This window comes from Trichogramma pretiosum, unplaced genomic scaffold (genome assembly GCF_000599845.2).
Source record: "Trichogramma pretiosum strain Unisexual culture from Peru unplaced genomic scaffold, Tpre_2.0 scaffold62, whole genome shotgun sequence".
Classification (NCBI taxonomy): Eukaryota; Metazoa; Arthropoda; class Insecta; order Hymenoptera; family Trichogrammatidae; genus Trichogramma; species Trichogramma pretiosum.
The window spans coordinates 1,031,729-1,050,876 of NW_019641674.1; the positions used below are offsets into that span (position 1 = coordinate 1,031,729).

General features: G+C 39.3%; 1 protein-coding gene across 10 annotated transcripts in view; it reads right to left on the reverse strand.

Annotated features, from left to right (window-relative positions):
* LOC106649048 (protein turtle) overlaps positions 1-19,148 on the reverse strand; it is a 95,626-nt gene that overhangs the window by 7,579 nt on the left and 68,899 nt on the right. For 7 of the 10 annotated variants that reach the window (XM_023460575.1, XM_023460576.1, XM_023460577.1 and 4 more), the window contains 4 exons: positions 10,205-10,249; positions 9,930-10,124; positions 9,609-9,836; positions 9,429-9,522 (listed from right to left, as the gene is read on the reverse strand). In XM_023460575.1, coding sequence (XP_023316343.1) covers positions 9,429-9,522; positions 9,609-9,836; positions 9,930-10,124; positions 10,205-10,249 — 562 coding nt within the window. Of the gene's footprint in view, positions 1-1,236; positions 2,747-2,797; positions 3,846-9,428; positions 9,523-9,608; positions 9,837-9,929; positions 10,125-10,204; positions 10,250-19,148 lie in introns of those variants that run through there. The other 3 variants (XM_023460580.1, XM_014366333.2, XM_023460578.1) reach the window with 3 other exon arrangements.

Below are 19,148 nucleotides of genomic sequence, written 5' to 3' on the forward strand. Positions count from 1 at the left end.
TTTATATTTAAGCTTTATTTTGAGTATCATTGTTGAAAAACATGACAACATTTCAGGCTAAATGTATATTTTTAATAATTTTTCAAAGGGACAACATAGAGCGAAAAGAATATTAAGGATTCAAGAATTAAATAAGTTGAGCCTCTTAAGATCTATGAGGATCCGAACAATGGGTGCCGTGTTTTGATATTATTCATTTTTAACTTATTCTGAGAAACTATGCATTAAATTAATATTTTATGTTTGGGCTTTTCATGGTTATTTTAATACAGCTCACGTACATTATACTGTATATATATATGGATTAAACCACCGTTAGCGTGATAAGTCATCAATAGAAATTCAAATAAAATATTTACTCTTATAAGATATGTATTAAAAATGAAAATCCTGAAAATTTTAGCTCTCTGGGTTCATTCCTTATGAATGTACCGGGGGTCAAAGTTGGATTTAATTTATTATATTTTATATTGCTTTCCTGGTTTTATTAAGAAAAAATCATACTCATAACCTCAAAACCTCTTATATATAAACATTAAAGTCTAAAAAAGTTCTTCAAATTGGCCAGAACTGGAATACAGGCGACCCTCGTTTTACACGGTAAATGCGTAAAATAAAAGTATCGCGTAAAAAATCGTCATTTGTTGAACCTCGTATGTTTTTGCGAAAAAATACATCTTTTATTAATATTTGGTTACTAGCCGACCATAGGACATAGTTCAAAAGATTCAAAAACATGGGAAACTCATAAAAATATGAAAAAAAACTTTATGCAATAGTATGACGAAATAGTTATTTATGTAACAAGTGCCCAAAAGGCGTTTTTGGGCAGGAGTGTGAGGAAAAAGACACGAGTGCCGGCTATGCCGGCACGAGTGGGTGTTTTTTGCACACACTGTGCGCAAAAAGCTGGGCACATGTTGCATACAAAATTTTATGCAATAGTAGGCGAAAAATACGTTCATTTAAATGAGGCGTTTTACCGCACACCCGTGTCCAAAATGGGACATTTTACCGCATATAGGTGTCCAGAAACGCTTTTTGCGCACTAAAAAATGTGCGAAAAAAGACATTTTTCGTCATACTATTGCATAAAATGTCTTTTTTCGCACATTTTTTAGTGCGCAAAAAGCCTTTTTGGACACCTGTGTGCGGTAAAATGCCCCATTTTGGACACGGCATAGCCGGCACTCGTGTCTTTTTCCGCACACTCGTGCCCAAAAACGCCTTTTGGGCCCTTGTTACATAAATAACTATTATTTGTTCGTCTTTCAATTGCTATCAATTTGTGTTTTTTGGTCTACCTAAGACAAAGTTTTAGAGGATGTTATAAGTTAGTCTTCGAAAAAAATATTGCAATTTTGGCCAATTCGAAGATGAAAACAATTTTATTTTTAAATTTTTACGTTACATTTTCACATTAAAGGGATTTTGAGATAATGAATATGATCTTTCAACAAATTTGAATTTTTTTTAAATTTTGTGTAGATAATCATAATTCAAAAAATTTATCATAATGATAAATAAAACTACACCTTCAGCTACTGTAAATCTATGGGGGATGGAGAGGCTAACAGTTTTAGAATTATTATCTTACAATATACCCTTTAAGAGTACATGCATTATTTAAATTTCTGTAATTAACTATAACCCTAACTAATGTTTAGCCCATTTACATAGATATATATCGGTCAAAATAATATTTTTTTATAAAACCATGCGCACACGACATCACCGATTTGGTTGCGCTTTTGGTGCATTATAGTATATAATATAATTGAAATTGAATAAAAAATTTTCGATTTAAAAGTGCCTAGGAGTCCTAAAGCTTCAAATGTCTTTAGAATCGTTATCAATAGAAACAAAAAATACGTACGTCCATACGGAATGTGGAGAGTTCGAGCTACCTAGAGGTATAGAATCTCGGTTCAGATGTACTATAACACGTATTGAAAATACGTCCAAATCGGTGACAAGTGTGCGCACAATTTAGAAAAAAGTATTATTCAGACCGATATGGATCTATTCATATGTATCTATGTATAATAATGTACAAGTAACAACGTAGTAGTTAAGACTGTCAGCTAAAATTGTATACTGCGTCCACTTATCGTATTATGAACAAATTATTTGTTTCTATCATTTTAACAACATTAGCTACAATGAACAAAGCGATCGTTTTTAGAGTTTTTGGGAATGCTCGTGATAACGTGACAACGTTAAGATGACTGACTTGAGTGTCTATATTTATAATATATGTATTTTTAAATGTAATATTTCTTTTGCATAACTGAATTCTCGTATATCAACATTTCTTCCCGTTTCAGGATAAACCTATTTATATATATATTCGTATTTGTAAATATACATATCGTACATAACATGTATATCTGGTCTGTCTTGAGGCCCCATTTAATCCAACTATATATCTGGAGTTGGATAGTGCGATTAATTTTTTTCATTCTAGCGTATATTGGGCTTACTGTTTCGCCTCTCTATAATAAATACGCTATTGAAATCCCTATCATCGAGATGGAGCGTGTGATGATCACGATCACGATTCGACGGGGGTACCGGCGGAAGTGGCTGATCGTGCATCGTCTCCGAGATGGCAGTGTTGGCGGGGGTTACTTGCGTAGGAAGTGTTTGATGAAGAGGTGGTGGTGGTGGTGGTGGTTGCGGATTCAACGAGCTGCCACGGGTCAGCGTCGACACTGACTCGCCGCATGCGTTTATGTTTGTCGACCTATATTGGAAAAACAGGACAGAAGAGAAAAACCGCCTAAGTTTTACTTCGACCAAAGGTTAATTTTTTTTACTTATTATTATCTTTTATTATTCAACGCGTTGCTTTTAATTCACGTAGTTGATGGAGTCGAAATCGAGAAAATAGTAACGAGAATGTACGTTGATTGGAGCAACCACTTAAATATTACCGTTTATTTTCAAAGTTGCTTCGACCCTACCAATTACGTGGTTATTGAAAAACTTTAATTTAAAAATTATTTAAATAACAAATTTATAGATTGTTGATTTACAATGTTTATTAATTAGAAAAAATCATGAGCTAGTCAGTCTGAAGTGCCACTGGCATATTTTCTATTTTGTGGGTGTAGTAGGTCTTACAATTGAGTAAAACGGTATTTATTAAAATTATTTCCAAACAATAACTTTCAGACTGACTGGCAAGCATAAAATATTTTTCATTACACCGTATTGAGCCCGTTCTGGATACATGAAGTAACAAATGAAATTCGACTTTCCAAATAATTTTAACAATTTAAAACGATGATCTCGTAATTTACACGTGACAAACTTTTATATGTTGAAGATGTTGACCATGAAAGCGGAAAAGGACGAAGTAAAAATTTTTATTCAAGGATAAGCAGCACATTTTTTCGAGCGTAGATGAACGTTAGACTTACATTAACTCGATAAAACGCTTCTTAAGACCCAGATATTTTGATAAAAATACAAATAATTCTTTGACTGGATGGAACTCGAAATTAATGAGTGGAAAAGTGATTTCAAAAATCATAAGGGTACAGGAGATTTTAGAGCAAAATACTATGAAATGGATTAAAAAATCTTATCTAAAAATTTTACTGGCTCTTAAGAAGAAAAACTAAAATAATAATCAACGAATGACTTTTTCTGGTTTGAAGAAAAGTTACAGCTCCAAATTATTTAAACGAGTAATAAAGTTAAACAATAGATGTAATCCAGAATAGGCATCGCTGCAGTCGTATTGTGGACTTTTGGATGCCGTTCAAAAATAATAATTACATTTTTCGTGTACTGGGCTTTCAGTTCAGTGAATTCGAGGAAGAAATTTATCCGGGGAACTGAAATTATTGCGATAAATTGATCTAAATTCGAGTATGATTATTACTTCAGGTGAAGTATAAAGACATGTATATTTGGCTATTTGTCAAACGTAATTTCATAAATATCGATAAGTATACAACTATTGATAAAAGAATTCAAATCATTATACATTTACTCCCAGGTAATAAATGTCAGTCAGACCCTATTTTGAAATCGAACATGTTCGCAGCCAGAATTTTCAATTTTTAGTACCTAGACTTTGAAATACTCAAAAATGCAACATTGTTTTGTTTAAAAATTATTTTTGACTCTCGTTTGAAAATGAAAAGAAATGGTTTTTCAGACACCGACTGAAACTTATGCGTTTTTTGAAAAATGTTCCAAATAAAATTATAGGTTTTTTCAAGATTTTTTTATTTCCCGGTAATAATATTTATTCATAGCACATTTCAGTTTTTGTGTTACAAAGTACACTTTTGGCAAGTACTATTATAGCAGGGAGCAGAGTTCACGTTTGTGTCGCCTTTTTGGAGATTTAAGTTGCACTTTCTGGAGCCTCGGAGTGATCGAGGCTGGTCATTAGCGCATCGTGTACAATAGAAAATGAGGTACAGGTTAAAAACATTTTTTCATTTTCAAACAATTGTTATGAACATTTCCTGAATACAAAACATGCTGAATTTTAGTGTTATTAATGCGTGGGAACAAAACATTGAAAATCCATCGCAAAATTTTGTCGCGAGATTTAAAAATTTATTGCATTGACTATTTGTTCAATGACTCATTTCGTAAATAAACTGTTTCTTTTTAAAAAGAAAATTTTTTTTTTAGATTTCGTAACGAGAATTAAGTACGTCATTGTCCAAAATACCTCTGCTATCTTGGTTAATCATAACCTGGTCTAAAATCAAACTGAATCTATTCTAATTTTTTAATGTAAAATACAAGAAGATAAAAGTACATATAAACAAGCTCAATTACAACGATATGTGATGATGTAGAATGAAAGTATAAATGTATTGACATGATCTTTTGCATATTTTTATATTCTTGCATTTATATAGTATATTACTGCCCTAGGCCGGGAAAAACAGAAAAGTCTCAGGGCACGTGAAATAAGCGACCGAGGTTGATTAGCATATGCACTAGGGCTTTCTTTTTCCCCGGTATTGGCCAGTATGCAATTTTACATAACCTGTGGCCCGAAAATAGCAATATTCCGTTTAGCCCAACGGCAGGAAAAATGCTACTTTCGGGCCACTGGTATGTAAAGATTATTAGGTTATTAAGGGGCCAAGTTGGTGTTTCGAGCTGATATTTACAAATTGCCATATAAATCGAAATAGTTAAAAAAATTTTTTTTGGTAAATAAAATTGCTGACAATTATAGCAGGAACTACGTGATGACACGCGCTACTTATATACAGCACAGAAATTTTCACCTACTTTTGTTACCCTTTCATTTGCATTTGAAAAAATATGGAAAATCTGATAAGTTCATCAGATTCCTCCTAAAAAACATGAAAAATAAAGTCTTGAAAACAAATTTAAAAATTAAAGTTCAAAAAAGTCACAATATAATTGAAGTAAACAAAAATTTAAAATCGAGAAAAGTTGAATGAAATTTCAGAAAAAAATGCAGCCAAGTTTAAGGACTCTGAAATTTCAATTCTGGTGGTTAGATTATCTAGAATTCATTGTATATGAAAACAACAGGAGTGAAATTTCAGAGTCCTTAACCTTGGCTGAATTTTTTTTCTGATATTTCATTCAACTTTTCTCGATTTTGAATTTTTCTTTTCTTCAATTATATTGTGACTTGTTTGAACTTGACTTTTTTTTTACATATTTTCAAGACATTATTTTTCAAGATTTTTCTGCTTTCATATCTTGACGCTTTTAGTTAATTAATTTTAAAGAAGTTTCATTTCTGATAGTTGTCCATAGACAGCTAACTTAATATTTTAAAATACTTTTTCAATTTTTGGAAGGGTTCTTTTTCATAGAATTTTAAAAAAGAATTCATTTTATTTTTCATAAAATCTTTCGGTTAGTTCGGGAGAAAGGGCGCGTTTTCGAGATTTTTCGTCAAATTCAGCCAAAAAAAATCGAAAATTTGCATTTTTATGAATGAAAATAATTTTAAAGCATATACTAATTTATACGGTTGGATTCGTCACAAAAAATCCTAAATTTTGGTAGTGTCAAAAATTTTCGAAGATTTTTTCTGTTCATTTTTAAACGTTGCAAAGTCGATTTTTGGATTTTTAAGCGAAAAAAAAAATCAAAAAAGTACATTTTTATCGATGAAAACGAAGTCTAAGAGCAAAACTGACTATGGCATTCGATTCTACAGATAAAAATACGTAATAAAATGTATTGTCGATATTATTTTTACTCTCGAAGCACAGTTTGAAATAAATTGAATGGTTGACCGATTTTGCTCCTATTTTGGACCACGTTTTTAAACTTCAAAAATCGATCGACACCGGTTCCCGACACTTTTTTAAGGTTCTGGACCTTATTATTTATTATTATTTCTTATTTTCGTAAAGACTTGAACTTTCAGAATCGCCATGACGTATACGCGATTTTGAACATTTTTGCAAAAGCGAACCACCCTAACGTACATAGTAGTTCAGTCGATAAGCAGGATGTTTACTGGACCAAGCACGTTCGACTACACGCTTGCAAGAGTTGGCTAGCCTGTGCGACGGAACCTCCTTAAGGTGATGCCTTGGCCACAATTTTTACCGATCGAGCACAGAGAATGTATATTTTCGTAACTTTTTTCCAGCCTGATTTTCGAAAAACGGCTCTGTGGAGCCCTCCGTATTGTAGCTGTGAATAACTGCACCAAATTTCAGCCAATTTCATCGAATAGTTTTCCCAGAAAACAGGATCGAAATTTTTGATTACTGTTTGCAGGATAAAAAATTTTGATCCTGTTTTCCGGGAAAACTATCCGATGAAATTGGCTGAAATTCGTCGCAGTTGTTCTCAGCAACAATACGGAGGGCTCCACAGTGTCTCCACAGTTCTGTGCTCGATCGGTAAAAATTGTGGCCAAGGCATCACCACGATCAAATGCGATTAAGGAGGTTCGGGGGTCTCAGAGGGGGGCAAAGCGGGACGCGAGGGGCTCCTATGTTCACCGTGTTAATAAATCAGAACTGCCAACTTCGAGATAACACAAAATTTTAGGTTTTTTCAATCAACTGGCACACAATTATAGCTATTATTAATAATTATATCATTTTGATGAGTTCTTTTCGATGTCTTAGGCGTAAAACAATATTCTATTTGCCATTAGAGTCGAATGAGCACATATTTTTGTTGTTCTAGCTTATTTGTTGGTTAGGATACGCACAAATGAGCCACGAATTTTTACACATAACAATTTATTACTCGATAACTAAACGGTCGATGAACTTTTTTTGCAATCAAATTATTCGTTATTAAATCTTTTCCTATACGTAAGTATTTTTTTCTATTTAGTTTTTATTTTTTTTACATTATGTTTAAGCTCATTGAAAGTCGAAAATTGATGATTTCTCATAAGAAACCATGTTAAAAGGTCAAATATTTTTTTTCATAATTTTAACAAAACTTTTTGGTAAAAAGTTGTATTTTGATTTAAAGATTTATTATATAAAGTTTCAAACCAAATAAATGTTTTTTAAAAACTTGGCTGCATTTTGAATGAGACCCCCGAACCTTCTTAAATATAATTATATTCCACGCCAGCACAGGTATGTCACATACTGCGGTTCATGAGTATAGACATATATGTGAAGCGCAAACCATAGATGATTCCTATGATGTGTTGTTACCCGACGCCGCACAGACGTTGCAAAGGTATGAGCGTCGAACACACTCGTTTACGTGACGTGTCTCAGTAGAGGGGGTCTAGCAGAGTATTTACACTGCTGAACGCTGACCAATCACAGCGGACGGACGGAAAGACGGACAGACGTTCGTTTTCCAGGGCTTGACTTCTTATACAGGGATCCCTCGTTATACGCTTACCTTCCGGAAAAGTGCCGCGTATAGTGAAACTCGCACATATCAAGGGAAAAAACGGATGGTGACGTTAATAGTGTTTTTTATTAATATAAAAATTTACTCTTCCTCTGAGTAAATTTAGGATTTTTAATTTTTTAGCTAAATTCGTAAATTTTCTTTTTTAACTGGAGTTTTGGACATTTTTCGAGTTTTTGAAGCCATACAAAAGGTCATTAAAAATATATTTTCGACCGTCTTGAACCGCGTACAAGGTGAACTTATCCGCGTACAACGAGACATCGTCGCATTTGACAATCCGCGTATAAGGGTAAACTGCGTATACAGAAGCCGCGTATAACGAGGGATCCTTGTACCTAAGGCGCGTAAAAAAAGTTTTACTTCAATAATCCTACCGATATGAGCTATTTGGATTTTCCAGTGGTCCACTACTTCCTCTAGAAACAACATTAAAAAGTTGAGAATCATGAAAAGTGATCAGTGACCACTGGTCACACCTAAAATTCGTCACACCTAAAGTAGTCTTACGGAATGCCTATCGTAAAATGTTACGCACTTTATAAATCGAGGCTCAAGCTGTTGATGTGTTGAATGATAAGTAAATTTTTCTCGTTAAAAACATCTGGCTAATCACCATGAGGGCCCGTTCAATAGGTTGGAATTTGGACTCAGCGATTACTTTCTCGAGGAATTCGAAATATTTTATATTCATACTACATCTGGTTGCCCAAAAAAACTCCTACCTTGCTCTAGAATCTTATTACATTACTTTTTCATGATACTAAATATTGTGATTGGATTATTTGACTACGTGATTCTGGCGTGAGTTTTTCAATAATATACTGTGTTCAATAATATCTGTGAGGTCTCAAAATCTTCAGAAAAGTACCTTCATCTACCTGAATGGAGCAGAATTAAAAAAAAAAGTTTTCTCCTCTCCCAAGAGTTTAAATATGCCATTGAACGTTGATAAAATATTGATTTTTTTTTAAATTTTTCTTATTTTGACGAATACTTGAAAAAGTATTCAATTTTTCCAAATTCTGCACCACTTAGGTGGAAAAGGGTACTTTTTTGAATATTTTGAGATCTCATAAATCGAAATTGACGAAGAACTCGCTTCAGGATCATACAGTAAGTGAAATACATAATATTTATAACGCAATATTTAGTATTATGAAATGAGTAATGTAATCAGGATTTCAGAGCTTAGGTAGAAGTTTTTTTGGTCAATCAGTGGTAGTGTGAACATATTTTAACCATCAAAAGAAAATATATTTCAACTATTTCAATTTGTATGGCCATTCAAATGAACGTTCAAATATTAGCTCGTTACACCATCTTGTTCCCTTAAGTTTCATGAGCATGAAACTTGAGCGTGAAAACGAATGCTTTGTTGCATTTCCCATATCTGTTAAAACCCTACACCTTTGATTATTTTCAACATAATTTTTCGATATTCAAATTGCTCAATCAAGAAGTTAAATAAGAAATCCCCTTTATTAGTTGGAATCTTTGTGTTCCATTCGTTCAAAAGGCTACTAAAAAGACAAGTGAGTAACACATCAATAACTTACTTTTTCAAAGGCACTGTTCCTGCGGGCCCTTGCCCTGCACCGTTTCGGGCATCAGTCACTCTACAGGCGACCATATTATACGCTGAAAGCAATTCTGAAAAAACATCATCGCGTATCACTTGTGATTTTTGGAAAAACTGTGCAGTAAAATTTTTATGGAAACATTCCAGAGATTAATACCTTTTTCTTGTTTTCGTCGCTTTCGTTTATTGCAAATTTTTACAGCACATATGCTAAGAATGATAGCAACTATGAAAAAGAGTATACCGCCTACTACTCCGGCAGTGATGGCCTTGTGTTTAACTCGCGCTGGCACTGAGTATTTTATTTGATCGCTTACCCCAGCAGCATCCGTTGAATTGGCGAATACTAAGAAATAATAAGTTCTGCCACCGACTAGATTTTTCACTAAAATTTAATGAATAGATCAATATAATTATTCGTCAAAATAAATGTTAATAAAATTTTTTTCATATTTGTACCAAAATAGTTATTACTTACTCAAGTAACTGGTATCTTCTGGTCGAATATTTCCCTTATTGAGAGTTTTCCAAGGACCATCAGTTTTAAAGTTTATAGAATAAAATTTGACAAGATGACTTCTTTCAAGAGGAGGCATCCATGTGATAAGAAAACCATTACTTAATTCTTGCACTGATACGTTTCTTGGCGGTCCAGGCCGAGGTAGGTGATGATCTGTAAGGAAAGAGCATAATCAAATCTATATCTGATTTGAATATGTACTGGAGCTTAACAGCCCCGATGACAAGGCCTACCATCAAGAGGGGTAACTTGTTCTTTCAATGGTAATTCAAGCCCACCTGTAAAAATATATTTATTTATGTTATACTTGCTTAACGAGAAAAATGTTATGGTAATGGATTAATGATGGCGTTCACTGTTTCATTAAGCAATTATAACGTAAACAAGCACATTTTTTTACATATGGGCTGATGAATGATAATGATGATGAATAATGAAATGAGTACGATCTTAGCAGAAGATAGTTTCATTTTTTTGGAATTTATCTCTTGATTTTTTTTTTTTGGATTAGAATTTATTCGTATTGATCTTATTCGTGGTAGTTATTACTTCAAATTAATATGATAATGATTTAAAACTTGAATCTACAGTAGGGTGGTCCACTTTTTCAAAAATTTTTTGTATCTCGGGAGATCCATCGGAATCAGAAAGTTTGAGGTTTAAAATGAATTTTCCCGTAAACTAGAGCTCAAAAAAATGATTTTAGATGGTGTCGATGGATTTTTGAAGTTTAAAAACGTGCTCAAAAAAAGAAGCAAAATCGGGCTTTCATTCGATTTATTTCAAAATCTATTTAGAGTGTAAAAATAATCTTGACAATACATTTTCTTATGTGTTTTTGTCTGCAGAATCGAATGCCGTAGTCAGTTTTGACCTAGAAGCTGAATTTCATTCAAAAAAATACACTTTTTCGATCGTTCTTTTTCGCAAATTCCGCAAAGTTCATTTTCAAGCGAGTGGCAAATGAACAGAAAAAATCTAGAAAATTTTTGGACACCACCGAAATTTAGGATTTTTTATGACAAATCCAATGGTATAAATAAGTATACACTTTGAAATTATTTTAATGCAGAAAAATACAACTTTATCCCAAAAAACGACATTACGAAAAATTGAAAAATCGAAAAGTGTATTAGTTTCTTCCAGAAAATGGCTAAGTAGAATCAACTATGGAAAAAATTGCATGAAACTATCTGATAGGTTTTTTTCTCACCTTTCCAACGCCGGGATTCGCTGAGATACAGCTGTTTTTGTACGATGCATTTTTTAGCTTAAATTCTGCTTCGCTGGTTGTTTAATGAATAGATCTAGCTCAGAATTATTGAATTTTAAGCTTAAAAAATGCATCGTACAAAAACAGCTGTATCTCAGCGAATCTTGCGAATTTTTAACTTCTGAAACCGGCGTTGGAAAGGTGAGAAAAAAACCTATCAGATAGTTTCATGCAATTTTTTCCATAGTTGATTCTACTTAGCCATTTCCTGGAAGAAACTAATACACTTTTCGATTTTTCAATTTTTCGTAATGTCGTTTTTTGGGATAAAGTTGTATTTTTCTGCATTAAAATAATTTCAAAGTGTATACTAATTTATACCATTGGATTTGTCATAAAAAATCCTAAATTTTGGTGGTGTCAAAAAATTTTCTAGATTTTTTCTGTTCATTTGCCACTCGCTCGAAAATGAACTTTGCGGAATTTGCGAAAAAGAACGATCGAAAAAGTGTATTTTTTTGAATGAAATTGTGCTCCTAGGTCAAAACTGACTACGGCATTCGATTCTGCAGACAAAAACACATAAGAAAATGTATTGTCAAGATTATTTTTACACTCTAAACAGATTTTGAAATGAATCGATTGATAGCCCGATTTTGCTTCTTTTTTGGAGCACGTCTTTAAACTTCAAAAATCCATCGACACCATCTAAAATCATTTTTTTGAGCTCTAGTTTACGGGAAAATTCATTTTAAACCTCAAACTTTCTGATTCCGATGGATCCCCCGAGATACAAAAAATTTTTGAAAAAGTGGACCACCCTAATCTACAGGTTATCAAATCGAAGGAAAAACTGTGTTTGGCAGCAGAAATTGCAGGATGAAAATTCAATGATACATAAAAAAAATGCACAGCTGAAATGGCTAACAATATGTTAAAAACTAAAACATGTATAAAATGGAACAGAATAAAGATATCGACAGCGATTTCATAAAATGCTAGCTACTAAAAAGTATTTACTTCTATATTTATAAGATTATTGTTAGTAAGATTAAATTTTTAAATAACTTATGTACTAATGATTTAAAATTAAACAAATCAACAGGCAAATAAAAATATTTCACACCGGATTCTGAAAGAGCATACCTAAAAACCCGTGGATGTGGGTTTTCAAGAAAAGATTTTAACTTAATCTATGATTTTTTCATAATGGAAAATTCATGCACAAAATTGCACTTTTGCGAGTTAATGGGTTAAAAAGCGATCGGCGTCAAAAGTTTTTTTTCATTCCACCCTAATGTTTGGTCATGAAAATATTTTTTTGTTTAAAGTCGTTATATATAATAAAACCAATACAAGAAAAATTGAGATGATGGGCAAATTTTTTTTACTGCAATGTCTATTGCTTCCTCACAGAGGAATTGCTACGTGATAAGCTCATAAATAAGACTTGGAACTAGACGCTGTAGGAAAATTTGCATTACATATTTGGAAACTACATTGAATTACCGACAAATGTGTGTGTGTGTGTGTGTGTGTGTGCGCGTGTTCTTTAACTAGGAAGGATATCCATAAGTCGGACTCGAGTAGTGTACTGATGTTAGTGTACTGTTGTTAAGTGGGTTAATTTATGCTTCTCTACTTATACGCGCTAAAATCTTCCTCTTCTCCTGTCCTTGTTCTTTCCCGCGGGACCACCGTTAGGCATTACTTCGCGGAAAGAGGCCATAGCTCTGTTCGAGCTCATTCTGGTGTTAGTAAGTCTACATGTTCCGTCTCCTTTATACCGCATCGTCCGGTAATCTTCTTCGGTCCTTCTGTTCACTTCTCAGTCTTGTTATGACTGCGCTCAACGGCAAGGATAAACCGAAAAATCGTCTCAGACTCCAAGGGCCCGCTAGTAAGATGTCGCATTTTCTCTCTTTCCACCGTGAATCGAGAACAGTTGAAAAATATGTGCCGACGTCCTCCACTGCAGGAGGGTGGACCGGGTACGAATTGCCCATGCCGTTTTTGCTGTGCCATAGATATAACCTAAAACAACCGTGGCCGGACAGGAGTTGGGTGAGGTGGTAGTTTACTTCTCCATGTCTCCTCTCGATCCACGGAATAATGTTTCGAATGAGCTAGCGAGTGCAACGACCCTTCGTTGAGCCTGCCATTCCTCCAGAGTTCTGGCATGTTCCTCCTTCTCTACGTCCTCACAACGACTCTCATAGAGTCTCGAGCGCTCGTCAACGAGAAAAACCAGCGATGGAGTGCTGGTGAGAACATATGCGGCCTCGTATACGAAATGCTGCGAAAGCCACAGATCGCAAGAAGACTTGTTCGTCGGTGAATTGTTGCTGCTCGACGGACGTAGCATTGCGTTCTCATATCATCCTTCCACGTCATGACACCGTGAAGCAGAACAAAGTCGAAGACACTGACGAATAGCCTGCGTTAGCTGCTCCCAAAGTCCTCGACATTGGGCATCGGGCTAAGCAAAGGGCCCGCCATCCGAAGGGCCTTGTCACTGACAGCAGCCAAGTGTTGATCGAATTTCAGTCTTTCGTCGATGTACATTCGAAGGTATTGGATTCAGGGATGTTTCAATCTTCGGTTCTAAGGTTGATGTTCTCTTGCAGATGCTTGTTCGTAACCAGCAGAACATCAGTTTTCTGATTGGTGGTTGGCAATATTAGTTCACCAAGTACTATGCGAATCATCCGGATAGCCTTATTTGTGTCCATCTCGATATCTTCCAGATGTTTGCCGACTATGGTGAGCACATGACGTTTCACAGGATAGGGCTCAAGGCAAACCCCTGCAGTACGCCTGCTGTGACTCTGCAGGACTCTGGTCCGTCGTCCGTATTGCAGTCCAGCACCCTCGCTGAGAGATAGCTGTTGCATGCTCTCTTCAGAGCTCTTTCAGGGTAGTGGTTGGTATAATTTCTTCTGTCTGGATGGTGGTAGCAGAGCTGGTTCGTCAGGCACGAGAGGAAAGAGGGCAGCTACTATGCGGTGCACCAGGGACGGACAGCTTGTCGAATTTGCTCTCAGTCCTCTGAGTCGGGACATGACCGTCTCGTATGGTTTGCCCCATATGTCCTCGTTGACCTCGTCGCATAGTTTGTTTCAGCACAGGCGCTTGCTGGTCTTGATAGCCGCGCGCAGGAGACGTCTTGCGGAGGCAAAGCTCGCTCGGCAGGCATCTTCATTTGGCCGGCCACGCGCTCTTTGGGCAAGCCATTACGCTCGCAGACATGAGCGCTGGATGTCGATGATCTCGCTTGTCCACCAGTCACGACGACGTTGTCCACTTGCCTTGGTCATAGAGGCGTTGCATGCACCGGTAATGGCGGCCATAAGCCTTGTTGCCATCTCTTCTGCAGGCCCGGGTGGAACCACCGCACTGTGCGTACTGGAGAGTTGTAACGTGCAGTCTCGTTAATCGACATCCCCATTTCGTCGACCAGGCGTTGAAGTCACCCGCGACGATGAGCGGCCTCTTGCCCCGGGCTTCCTCAGTGATGTTGGTGAGGAGGGTGGAAAATTCTACATCAGCGAGTCTTGGTGGTGCGTAGACACTGAAAAAACTCTCGCACTCTCTGCACCCAGATCGCGGCTTGGCTGTTGGCATCGGCAAGCCATGTATAGGGTGGATCTAAGTTCTTGTACTGATCACACACTATGGACACGTTGATGCACTGCTCACGAATGGTTTGGTTCAGGAGATCCTGAGCAGCCTTACAGTAATTGAGATTGATCTGTAAGATCCTCATCATCGGCGGGCTTGGGCGGTCTTCTATGCAAGAAGGCAGTACTGGCTTGTAAACGCATGGTCGTGGACAGCGCCTAGTTTTTGGCAAAATACGCACGTTGAATTGTTCATGCCATCTTTTACCTGGCGGTCTGCTTGTCCGCAGCGGAAATAGTGCTTGGAGCGATCAGGTCCCTTGCAGCGGGCCAAGACGTGGCTGGGGCTCCAGCAGCGGTAACAGCGCGGAGTATTTTCGCAACCACGGATGCGGCAGTTGACCCAACCAATCCATATGTGGCCAAGTTTCAGCGCCTTGGCGGCCAGGTCACCCGGGATCTTCTCCTTGGTGGCCCACTCATCGAGATCCTTGATCTTGATCATGGTTTTGTGCTGTAGGGCGCTGGCAGTGACCGCGTCACCGAGGACCTTGCCCAATTTCGCGCCGAGGGTGGAGGCGTTGTCCACGTTTTTCCTGAGCTGCAACACCGAGACACCAGCGGCGCTGCGTTTGATGTTTTGTACGCTGCTCCTGACTGATTACTGCAATGTCGGCTCTGACTTGAGTGTTCGCAGGATGTCGGCATACGTCGACGCATCCTTCGCCTTGATAACAATTGCGTCTGTTAAATAGTGAACTCTGCGCTGCGATGGCCGTGACTTCGGCTGTTGCTGGGCTCAAACAGACACAGATGTTGTTGCTGGGGGATTACGCTGGCGATGACGACGATGGTCGACGAGAACAAACCTGTCTTAGTCTACGACGTCGTTGTTGTTCTCGTCAGGCTGTTTGGGTGCAACTACTATGGCGTAGTGCTTGGGCGTTGCGTGAGTCACCGGAGGTGACAATGCAGGCTGCTTACTAGTTGCACTGTCCGAGAATATTGGAGAAGTGCAGACCGACTTGTCGGCCGAAGGGTATCAAAACAACACCAGGACGTTGTTTCTACCGAACAGAAAATCGGCAAGACCCTTTACAAGTCCTTCAGTTCGCTTCATTTTCTCATCAGAGTTTCCGGTCGCAAACTCTGCAGGAGTCGGGAGCAAGGCATCTTTGGCTAGCAGAGGGCGCAAATGATTTTCTGCGTAATGGCCGCCGCAATCATCGAAGAGGAGGTCGTCGACTTCACAGGCATCGACGGCAGCGAGCCGCTCTCCAACTAGCTTGTCTTTTCGTCATTATCTGCCGGCTTGGGCGCCTGTCAGTTCTGTAGCCCGTCGTTCATAGCTGCCGACTTGCTACAAGTCCACTCAACAGTGCCGGTACGACGGCGCGAGGCACGCACTCACACTAAAGCGGAGCTCACATTGATGGGACCGACCGCGGGAGCACTGTAGTGGAGCTGCACAGACACATGCACCAACGCGGTGCGCTTTCGTGAACGCGCAACACTCACACAAGCACATTGACACAGCGTATATCGATACAAAAAGATCGAGAAAACAGGAGCACAAGCAGAACACGTACTTCTTGCTTCGCTCTCCGAACTCAACTCTATGTGTGTGTGTGTGTGTGTGTGTTTTTTTTTTTTTTTTTTTTTTTTTTTTTTTTTTTTTTTTTTTTTTTTTTTTTTTTTTTTTTTTTTTTTTTTTTTTTTTTTTTTTTTTTTTTTTTTTTTTTTTTTTTTTTTTTTTTTTTTTTTTTTTTTTTTTTTTTTTTTTTTTTTTTTTTTTTTTTTTTTTTTTTTTTTTTTTTTTTTTTTTTTTTTTTTTTTTTTTTTTTTTTTTTTTTTTTTTTTTTTTTTTTTTTTTTTTTTTTTTTTTTTTTTTTTTTTTTTTTTTTTTTTTTTTTTTTTTTTTTTTTTTTTTTTTTTTTTTTTTTTTTTTTTTTTTTTTGGATGTATAACGGTGATTTATTTAGAAGAAAGAGAAAAAGGAGTTTACATTAAGTAGTAATGTAGCAGAAGAAAGAAAATAACAGATTAGTTTACATAGAGTATGTAGGTACATCCACGTCTATTTTTCCCTTTGTTCCATCCCCGTGGAAACCGCCGTTAGGCATTACTTCACGGGGATGGAGGGGTTGGCGTTTTGCGCTTCTTGGGGGCTTGGATGCGGTGGCGTCTTCTTCCAGCTGCATCGTCCGGTCATCACCTTCCGTCCATTCCTTCGTCTCTCAGTCATATTACGACTGAGCAGGCGAAGGAAGCAACCGCGAGCCAGTTCGGCTCGCTCGCGAGCATGAGCCTGGTGGTGTTCTCCGGCGTCATGACCTCGTGGAGCAGGGAGTGTAGACTCTCCCTTTCCTCGCTGAACCTCGGGCATTGGTAAAACACATGCTCCGCGTTCTCGATGGATGAGGGGCAGACCGGGCATTGCGCGCTTTGATTGTGGTCGTAGCGTCGGCTATGGTGTTTGAAGAAGCCGTGCCCGGTCAAGAGCTGCGTGAGGTGGTAGTTCAGCTCTCCGTGCCTCCTCTCGATCCACACCCTGATGTTTGGGATCAGTCGATGCGTCCATCGGGCCTTCGTCGACCGGTCCCATGCTTCCTGCCACTTGCTTAGCGTTGCCAAGCGTTCCTCGTCCCCTGCGTTCTCTCGGCGGCGGCCGTAGAGTCGCGCTCGCTCGTCTGCAAGGAGGGCCAGCGGTGGTATGCCGGCAAGGACATATGTGGCCTCGTAGGAGACATGCGGCCGGCCTCCGATCACACGCAGGCAGGCTCGTCGGTGGGCTGACTCCGCCTGGCGTATGTAGGCTAGCTTTTGCGCTGCTGTGCTCCAGATGGGGGCTCCATACAGGAGTATGGAGTCGACGACGTGGGCATACAGCTTGCGTCGGCTGCTTCTGGGCCCGCCAGAGTTGGGCATGATCTTCGTAAGGGCCCCGATCACACCAGCTGCCTTCGCGCTGACTGTTCGGAGGTGGTGGTCGAACTTCAGCTTGGCGTCGATGTGCAGGCCCAGGTAGCGAATGGAGGGGGACGAGCGTATGCTGTGGTTGCCTACCGTGATGGTGATGGTTTCCTCCTTTTTCCTGCTTGTGATGAGCAGAGCCTCCGTCTTGTGGTCAGCCGTATTCAAGCTGAGCGCCTGGAGCGCGTCTCGCACACGTGCGATTGCAGCGTTCAGATCGTATTCGATCTGCCATAGGTGCTTGGCGACAGCCACCACCGCGATGTCGTCCGCGAAGCCGACGATACAAACATCGCCATCAAAGTTGAGACGCAGGATCGCGTCATACATGACGTTCCACAGGATCGGGCCCAAAATCGACCCTTGTGGGACACCTGCTGTGACTTCATAGGACTCTGGACCTTCGTCCGTGGTGAAGTCGAGCACTCTTGCCGAGAAGTAGTTGGAGATTATTCTCAGCAAGTAATCGGGTACGAGCAAACGGCGTAGAGCGGCGAGGATGTTGTCCCACTGAGCCGAATTGAACGCATTCCTCACGTCGAGTGTCACCACGGCGCAGTACTTCTTGGTGCCGCGGTACCATCTCTTGCCAGCGATGGCCTTACGGGCGGTGGAAATGACGTCTTCGATGGCATCTATCGTTGATCGCCCTTTCCGGAAGCCGTACTGTCGCTCCGAGAGGCCTCCGGGTCTCTCTGTGAACGCCTCCAGCCGGTCGCATATAATTCTCTCGAGAATCTTGACCGCCGTGTCTAACATACACAGCGGACGATACGAGGACGGCTCGTCGGAAGGTTTGCCTGGCTTTGGGAGCAGGACGAGTCTTTGGCGCTTCCAGCTAGACGGGAAGACGCCGGTCTCCAGGCATGTCGTGTAGACCCGCAGGATGACGTCGGGACGCGCGGCAATAGCGAGTTTGAGCGCCATGTTGGGCACGCCATCCGGGCCGGGCGCCGAGCGCTCCTTGATCCTCGACTGAGCAGCCTTGAGCTCCTCCAAGGTGACGGCTGGGACCAGCTCTCCCATCCGACGCGGCAGTTGCAGGGCGGGCCCGCTCGGCACTCGCGGAAACAGAGCCGCCACCGCGCGGCGCACCAGGAGAGGGGAGCTAGGCTGTGCGGTCTGCGGGCATCGCAGACGCGCCATGGCAATTCTGTACGGTTTGCCCCATATGTCGCTGTCGACCTCGTCGCAAAGCTGTCTCCAGCACCGGCGCTTGCTGGTCTTGATTGCCACGCGCAGTAGACGCCTCGCGGAGGCGTAGTTCGCGCTGAGGGCCTCTTCGTCCTCCCGGCCACGCGATCTCTGGAATAGTCTACGAGCCCTCAGGCAAGAGCGTCGCAGATCAGCGATCTCCGCCGTCCACCAGTA